Source organism: Cryphonectria parasitica, assembly GCF_011745365.1.
Source record: "Cryphonectria parasitica EP155 unplaced genomic scaffold M406scaffold_4, whole genome shotgun sequence".
In the NCBI taxonomy this organism is placed as follows: domain Eukaryota; kingdom Fungi; phylum Ascomycota; class Sordariomycetes; order Diaporthales; family Cryphonectriaceae; genus Cryphonectria; species Cryphonectria parasitica.
In genome coordinates, this window is record NW_024468912.1 from 1,673,711 (window position 1) to 1,681,165 (window position 7,455).

General features: G+C 54.8%; 3 protein-coding genes across 3 annotated transcripts; 1 reads left to right on the forward strand and 2 right to left on the reverse strand.

Moving 5' to 3' along the window:
- The first annotated feature begins 2,371 nt into the window (after nucleotides 1-2,371).
- M406DRAFT_322056 (uncharacterized protein) lies at nucleotides 2,372-3,601 on the forward strand. The gene is made up of 2 exons (XM_040919595.1): nucleotides 2,372-2,602; nucleotides 2,713-3,601. The coding sequence occupies exons 1-2, from the start codon at nucleotides 2,389-2,391 to the stop codon at nucleotides 3,249-3,251; spliced, it is 753 nt and encodes a 250-aa protein (XP_040776687.1). The 5' UTR covers nucleotides 2,372-2,388; the 3' UTR covers nucleotides 3,252-3,601.
- Nucleotides 3,602-4,164: 563 nt separating this feature from the next.
- On the reverse strand, nucleotides 4,165-6,093 carry M406DRAFT_322057 (putative mitochondrial phosphate carrier protein). The gene is made up of 4 exons (XM_040919596.1): nucleotides 5,741-6,093; nucleotides 5,123-5,542; nucleotides 4,705-5,036; nucleotides 4,165-4,604 (listed from the first exon to the last, which is right to left on the reverse strand). Exons 1-4 carry the CDS (start codon nucleotides 5,908-5,910, stop codon nucleotides 4,552-4,554), a joined length of 975 nt encoding a protein of 324 aa, XP_040776688.1. The 5' UTR covers nucleotides 5,911-6,093; the 3' UTR covers nucleotides 4,165-4,551.
- A 616-nt stretch (nucleotides 6,094-6,709) lies between these two features.
- M406DRAFT_329600 (uncharacterized protein) lies at nucleotides 6,710-7,236 on the reverse strand (the record flags this gene model as incomplete). Its single annotated transcript, XM_040920444.1, has 2 exons — nucleotides 6,710-7,054; nucleotides 7,135-7,236. The coding sequence occupies 2 exons, from the start codon at nucleotides 7,234-7,236 to the stop codon at nucleotides 6,710-6,712; spliced, it is 447 nt and encodes a 148-aa protein (XP_040776689.1).
- Between the last annotated feature and the right edge of the window lie 219 nt (nucleotides 7,237-7,455).

Below are 7,455 nucleotides of genomic sequence, written 5' to 3' on the forward strand. Positions count from 1 at the left end.
CTGTCCTGCCCTGCCGTTGGTGCGGAGGGGCGCAAGCGGCGCAGCGGCCCAAGCCTGCATCGTCTCTCTGCCACGCGACTGGCCTGTCTGTCATGCTTTAGAACCCCCCTCTTAGGTGCAGCGGACGAAGCAACATCCTCTGTGCCGGATTGGCTTGGACCGGACCCGTCTTGTCCATGTCCCATTTTTCTCTCTTTCATTTTGTCCCCTCTCTTTTCCTACTCTGCTCTTTCTTCCCTCTTTCCTGTGATGGGCCGAAGGAGTCAGACCCGAGCTGTTGGACCAACCCACCCCCTTCCTTTCTCTCTCTCTCTCTCTCCCACCCCTCCTCCTCGCATGTGAGACTGCGTGTGGCGTACACACCTCCTTCAAGACCAGCGTGGGGAGGACGATAACCTTTTTCTCTCTCACTATTCTGTACTATGTATGCGCAGGCGACATGCACTGATAACGGCACCCGGCAGGATTTTTATGGTGTTATTAGCAAGACCCCAGCCCAGCTCTGCCCATTCGCAGATTCCCACCCCCATTCCCCATCCATCCTCTAACCCTGGAATGAGGGTCGACTCCGAAGTGGCCCTCTCTTTTTAGTCTTTCCTCCTGCCTAAAGTAAATAGCTTTAAAAATGTCGACATGGGTCATGAAAGTGACTGCAGTAGGCCTCACGCGAGGCATCTCTGTCTCCCACCTTGCAACTTCCTCCGTCCGTCCCGCTCTCGCTCTTTTGTGGTCCCTCCCTAGTCCCTTGTCACTCTCTTGATCTTGCATATGCGTTGCTGCTGCCGTCCCCTGTTTGTCTGTCACTCCATGTCTATAACGAGCAGCTGGCCAACGGCGTGACGTTGACTCCTTGGTTCCGGTCCTCTTGTTCTTCTCTTTTTTTCCTCATGTTTCTTTACGATTATCTCTCTATCTCTTCCTATCTTGTTTTTTTCCCCCTCACTCCCTCCCTCATCAGGTTGCAGTGGCCGGGTCGACCCGTGTCGATCCGCGTCGGAGTCCGTGTAAGCCAACAGTAGAGAAGGACGAGCTGCAGTCACCTCACTTCGTCTAGGGCCAGGTGACGATCACGGTCGGCCGACGGCTCTCTGCTCTGTCCCTCCACTTTCCTCCCATCTGCTGATCTCATCTCCTACCCCGGGCGACAGTTGTACTGGGAAGAGAGAAACGCAAATAACCCGCCCACAACCCAGTCAGCAACACATGGTCCCAGCTCCCTCCCAAATATCTTTTTTTGAGATATCCTTGCGATACTTGACTCTTTCTGTCGGGGTCAAATCTCAATATTAACTTATTTGAAACCCAACATCAATCTTGGGTCACGAGACCAATTTCAACAGCCCGTCCGTTGCTTGACAGTGCAGCAAAAAAGAACGTGGCGGAAACATCCGTCGTTCGTCCGTCCACGGCGTCAAACTTTACGCTCGGACGGTAGGGCGGTAAGACGGCAGAGACAAAAGAGACGGGAAGACAAGAAGAAGAAAAGAGACAGGAGAAGGAGGAGAAAAGAAAAGAAGGAGAGAAAGAAAAAGAAAAAAAGACTTTAATCAGGGCCAAAATTTCACCTCAGTACTGGACGTCAGACAAAACCAACGAAACCCCCTTCTTCCCGAGGGAGGTCCCTCAAAGCATCACCCCACACCCATCATCCTCCCGTGGGTATGTCGTCAACATGTCGGTGCTCCCAATACTTGCACCGCGGGAGAGCGAGGACAGCATCACGATAGTCGGCAGCTCGAGACTGTCGTTTTATCCCATCACCGAGTGGGATATACGAGTCATCATCGTCCTCTGGGTGCTCTTCTTCGTCACCTCAGTCTTCGTCGTCCTACGCCTATACTCGCGAGTCAAGATCCTGCAGTTCTATGCGCTAGAGGATTATCTCTATAATATCGCTTTTGTAAGTCGAATATCCGTCTTGTATGGGATGGGAAGACGTTGTTGGAACATTTCTCGAGCACGTCGCCCCCAATACGATACCACTTCGTAGAATGAGTAATGACTGACATGATCGGCTTCGTCCGTCCGTCCTTGCCCCAGACCATCCTCCTCGCCTACAATGCCATAATAACCTTCTACTCGTACCATGGCCTGGGCAGCCAGCTCCTCTCGGTCATGACCACAGCCGACGTGCGTCTTGCGGTCGTCTTCGAGAACGTCCTCTTCGACCTGGCCTCGTTGGGTCTCCTGATCGCCAAGTCGTCGCTCATCTCGTTCCTCATGCGGCTTGTGCCGCAGCACCACTCCCTCTTCTGCTGGCGCGTGCTCATCATCGGGCCCCTCTTCGTCCTGGGCGTCGTCTCCCTCGGCGCCATGCTGGCCATGTGGGCCCGCTGCTTCGGCGAACTGGGCGGCTCCAGCCTGCTGTGCACTGACATCACCGACGCCATGCACTGGATGCAGGCCGCTGCGGCCTTCTCCGTCGCCGTCGACCTGTGGTACGCAGCCATGCCCTGGTATCTGCTGCACAGGCTCACCAGGCCGAGGAGGGAGAAGTATCTCGTCCAGGGAAGTATGAGCCTGGGCGTCATCGCCGCTGGGTGCGGTATCGCGAGGGCGCTGAGCATCTACCCCGCGGCCACCAACGCCGATGCCAAGTCTGGTATGCTGAACCTTTGATCTTCCTTCTTCGTCCTGCCTCCTCTGCGCCCCCCCTTCCCCCTCCCTCTTAGCAGTCTGGTGCTGACTCTTTCTGTCTTTCTCCCCTCACAGCCGCGATCCTCTACCTCTGGCACGGCGCCGAGATGGCCGTCACCATGATCTGCATAGGCATGCCCGTCTGCCGCCCCGCCGTCAGCTCGATGCTCCAGGCCCTCGGTATCCGCGTGCATTCCTTTCGGACCACCAAGGAGCACAACAGTAATCACACCGGTAGCAAGTACCACCAACAGAGCTCGTCGTACATCCGCAACTTTGGCGCCAACGCCACCTGGGAGGAGGCCGTGGGAGCCACCGATGTGGACTCTTGGAGCCAGCGCAGGATCCTAGGCGTGGGCGACACCACCTCGGGTGCTACGGGCGGGGTGCACGGCGGTGTGACTGCTACTCCTGGCGCCAATGGCGTTGGTGGTGGCGCAGGTGGTGGAAAAGAGGCTGGTGGTGATGGCTTGGCCGGGTCCAGGAGAGAAAGCATCATCACTGCTGGAGGAAAGGAGTTTGAGCTGGGCTATCCAATGAGAACAATGAGCAAGAGCGGGATCACAGTTACCAAGACGGTGGATATAACAAATGGAAGGAAGAATTCGCGGTGACGGAAGGAAGAGATCGAAGAAAGGAGGGACAGAGGGAAGGAAAGAGTGGTGGTAGCGTTCTAGCGACCAGCCAAGCTTTGCCTCTTCGTCCCTCACTTTCTTTCCTTTCTTCCCTCTCCATCAGAGTGTCGTGGCAGAGCGTTTCTTTTTACCTCTTTTTTTTCACACAATTGTTGAATGATACCTTATGGGCATATCAATCAGATGAGGCATCTTGATAGAGCCCGGAGCGGGAGTTTGGATGGCTGGGCGGCAGTCTCTCAATGTGTATGACATTATGTATTCGTCTGTACATCCTCGAATAGCTCAATGCTTCTACGTTACTCTGGTCTCTGGAGCTCAAGAGATGGATCCGAGATGGACCCTCGATGGTTGAAGTCGTCTTCCCTCCTGTCCACCCACTTCAGTAATTGAAGAGTGAGATTACTTCTCATCGAAATAACTCATGGGTAAGTCTCCCCTATTCCCTCACAACCTCAGGAGCCATGAAGCCTCCCATAACAGTAGCTACATGGTTATGTATGACCTCCGCCACTTGAAAACAGAGCTTAGCGGCAAGAATGTGGACATCGCTCGTACATTCTTCCCGACACGCACAATGTCACATTCATCTTGTCCCAGCTGTATACGCCAGAGTACCTCAGCACCTTGCCATATACGAAAGGTGCTGAACCTCCCCCTGCTCATGCTGCTCATCATCAGCATCTGTGAGCGCGGCTGCGGCTTCGCTCAGATCGCATCCCGACTGCCTTCCGAACAGGTTGAAATACAAGAAGGATTGGCTTCGCAAGACGGGAAGTGAAAGAAGACAAGCGTTGATGTGGAACTAAGAAGGGAAAGAAGGTGATGCACAAGTTGTAAGAGGTTGCTCAGAGGTAGTGAGTTGTGTAGCAATTAGCAATGCATCGAAACCCGTCAGTAAGCAGCGTATATAGCATCTTTATCATCTAACCCCAGTCTATGGTCTCGCACAAACAGAAAGGAGTATTATACAAAGCCTTTGGCCAATCATCATTGCCAAGACGCTCTCTACGCCCAGATTCCCACCAAGATGGTCCCAACAAGAAAAGTTGAGCCCGTCCTCGCCAGGACGCCGTCCCTTCTAAATGCAGAATAAGCCAGAGAAGACGTCTTAAAGTTTTCATGTCGAAGCAACCCAGTGGATGCATATCCTCTGAGTGCAACCCTGTCCCTGCCCTTGCCGGACTGTGCTCAACTCTACCACACTCTACCGCACGGCTCCTGCCCCTTCCCCCACCAATTCTTCCATGTTCTATCTTTTCTATCGTCTGTGATGCATTTACTTTGCAATTTCTACTCCTCCGGTAGCGTTCAATGCGCGCTTGACGTCGCCTGCGTCCAGTTAGCATTATGGTTATGGGAATTGAAGGGGTAGCAAAGTGGTGAAGGGGGCGAAGGGGGGGGAGGAATTGGTGGACTGAGGGTGACTTACCGTAGATGGCGAACTGGAAGGCGGTCAGGGTGCCGACCATGAACAGACGGGCGCCAATACCGGTGTAGGAGCCGCGGAGACCAAGCTCCTTGCCGATCTTGACCAGGCGGGTCATGGTGCCCTCACCGGGCAGACCCTTAGTCTTGTTGATCTTGGACAGCATGGTGTCGGCGGGCTGGGAGACGATGGCGGCGGCGAAACCGGCGATCAGGCCAGAGCCCAGGTTGACAGTGGTCTGGGCGCCGTCGGACATCTCGTTCTTGGGGTACGAGCGGTAGATGGCCTCGGCAACCTTCTCGTAGACGACGAACTTGGCCATGGTGTAAGGGATCCTGGCAAGGGAACGTGTAAGCAAGACTGGCAAGTATAAAAGACAGGCAAGGGGGGGGGGGTGGTGGTGGAGGATGTCGAGACTTACTGCTTGAAAAGGATGGGGCCGAAGCCAGCGTAGAAGGCGCCGATACCCTCCTGGCTCAGCATCTTGCTGAAGCCGCTCAGCAGGCCGGAGGCATAGGTGGGCTCGGAGACGAGACGGATACGGGTGGCCTCGAGAGGGCAGAGGGCAATGTCGGCGAAGAACTCGGCGCAGGCAGACGAGGCCAGGTAGACGCCGGTGCGGTAGTTGGAGGCGTTCTCGTAGCCGACCAGGTTGATGGACTGCTGCTTGAAGAACTCGTATCCACCGAACTTGAAGGCGCCCTGCAGGAAGTAACCGGCGGCGGTAGGGCCAAAGCCGGTCAGCAGAGCACCGGCACCCTCGTTCTGGATGACCTGCTTGAAGCCACCGATCATGCCGCGGTTGTAGGTGACAGGGTCGAGCTGGATACGGGTCTTGACGCTGTAGAAGGGGCAATTGTCAGCTGTTGATACTCTATATCCATCTGCTGGTCGCACTCAACGGCCGTTGGGGTGGTTTTCTGTGATAAAAGGCGACGGGTGCGCACGGCGGTAGTCGCGTCGGTCGCAAAGCTGAATGGCCAAGATAGGGCTGCGGCATCAGGAGTACGAGGGCAAAGGGACAAAGAGCTCGACGTACACATCAACGGGCGTCAGAGCACCGTGAGTTACTGAGCAGCAGATGGCGCCGGCAAGGGCGAATCTGGAGTAGAGAGCGACGCCGCTGAGCTGGCCGGGGGCGGCAGCAGCAGCCTTCTGGACGACGGCATCGACCTTGGTCGAGCCGGTGGATTGCGTAGGCGAGGCCATCGTGACTGTTGGAAGAGAAGACTGGCTACGAGTAGCAGGAAGACACGAAAAACAGAAGAAGGATGGAGTGGAGATGGGGGAGAACTGGATCTCGTCGTAGAACGGAGGTTGGAGTGGAGGGAGCAGTGATGCTGTTGACGATGCTGGGATTGGGACGTAAAAGAACAACAAAAGTTTTATTTAGCCGGGCTCGGGCCTTGGACAACAAGCAGCGTGAAAAATGGCTCTGCTCGGGTCGGAACGGGTTTGAATAGGCCTAGCGGATGGTAGTGCAGGGATGGCACTGATCTTAGGCTGAGCCGTGCTGATTATGTACTCAACATCATGTACTGTATGATAAAGAACGGTAGGCTTCTCTGGCTATTTACTAACAGCATCAACTACATCAAAAGTGCCTCCCCCACTAGTGACTTGTCCACTCAGAACCCCAGGAGAGCACACTGCTCCAATTGCTGACTGATGATAGGATATCACGATGAACGACTGTGTAACATCATCGTCCATCACCACCACATCCTCATTGCCTGCAAGATCACGAAACATTCAACAGGCGCCAGAATCTCTCATATCCTTGCGAGACACAATTTGGGGAGTGCCTCAGTTGCGTGGTATTACAGACTGAAATCTGTCTTAATACAACCTTTCTTCTTTGCTCGTACTGGGTTGCGGCCTCTGATAGGAGTTCCGACCTGCGCAAGCCTCAAGCGACAGTGGCACTCGCTGAAGACCGCCAAAGAAAAGAAAAAGAAAGAAAAAAAGCACTGTGGAAATATGCAGGACGACTATTCATGGTGAAGGATCAGACCAAATCCCACTCCTCAACAGCGTCCTCCCTCTCGATCACAACCCATCCCTCTCTCTTGCGCTGCTCCTCCTGGGCCTCCTTGATTCTAGCCACGTGCTGCTTGATGGCCTCCGCCTCTTTTTTCGTTGTGAACAGAAGCCGCTCAAAGTCGAGAGTCAGGTCGATTCCCTCGACGTTCAAGTGATCATTCAGCCAGATACGGATCTGGTTGGCCACCTTCTGGTCGTAAGGGGGGTCCTTGAAGACACTACACTGAAGCTGTTGAATCAGGCTCCAGATCCTCATGCGCTTGGGGTCACGCTCGGGGCCACAGGTGCCCTTTAAGGACCAGAGGATAGACTACAATGCCAGTGTTCAGTGTTATCTAAATACCCACGAGGGACTCAAGAGAGGGAAGGGCAGGGGAGTGTGCTGCGTACCGCCACACCTGTGATGAATTCGGCCAAGCAGGCATCTTTGGCGGCTCCACCCCAGAGCTCGATCAGCTCAAGGTCCTTGTCGAGGGACTGCGTCACAGGCATCTCGGATCTGCCACCGCGTTCTTCAGGTAGGTGGGGTTGCGAGTGTCGCCAGACGATCGACTGAAGGAGCCGTATCGGTGCTTTGTTCGGCCGCAACGCCGAGAGCAGTCGGAAACGAAGAGGTCGAAAGGTTCAAAGTGCAAGTGCCAGGTCGTTTGGCTCTCTCTTGTTGAAGGATTGTGGTCAAACTCCTTCACCTCGGCCACGTTGGTTCTGACG

What these genes read in the sequence shown, in the direction of transcription:
- M406DRAFT_322057 (XM_040919596.1), bottom strand. Translation starts at nt 5,910, where the DNA reads ATGGCCTCGCCTACGCAATCCACCGGCTCGACCAAGGTCGATGCCGTC. An exon ending in GCTCTGACGCCCGTTGATGT is followed by an intron (nt 5,543 to 5,740) that starts GTACGTCGAGCT and finishes CCCCTTCTACAG; the next exon opens with CGTCAAGACCCGTATCCAGC. An exon ending in CTTCCAGTTCGCCATCTACG is followed by an intron (nt 4,605 to 4,704) that starts GTAAGTCACCCT and finishes AACTGGACGCAG; the next exon opens with GCGACGTCAAGCGCGCATTG.
- M406DRAFT_322056 (XM_040919595.1), top strand. Translation starts at nt 2,389, where the DNA reads ATGCACTGGATGCAGGCCGCTGCGGCCTTCTCCGTCGCCGTCGACCTG. An exon ending in CAACGCCGATGCCAAGTCTG is followed by an intron (nt 2,603 to 2,712) that starts GTATGCTGAACC and finishes CTCCCCTCACAG; the next exon opens with CCGCGATCCTCTACCTCTGG.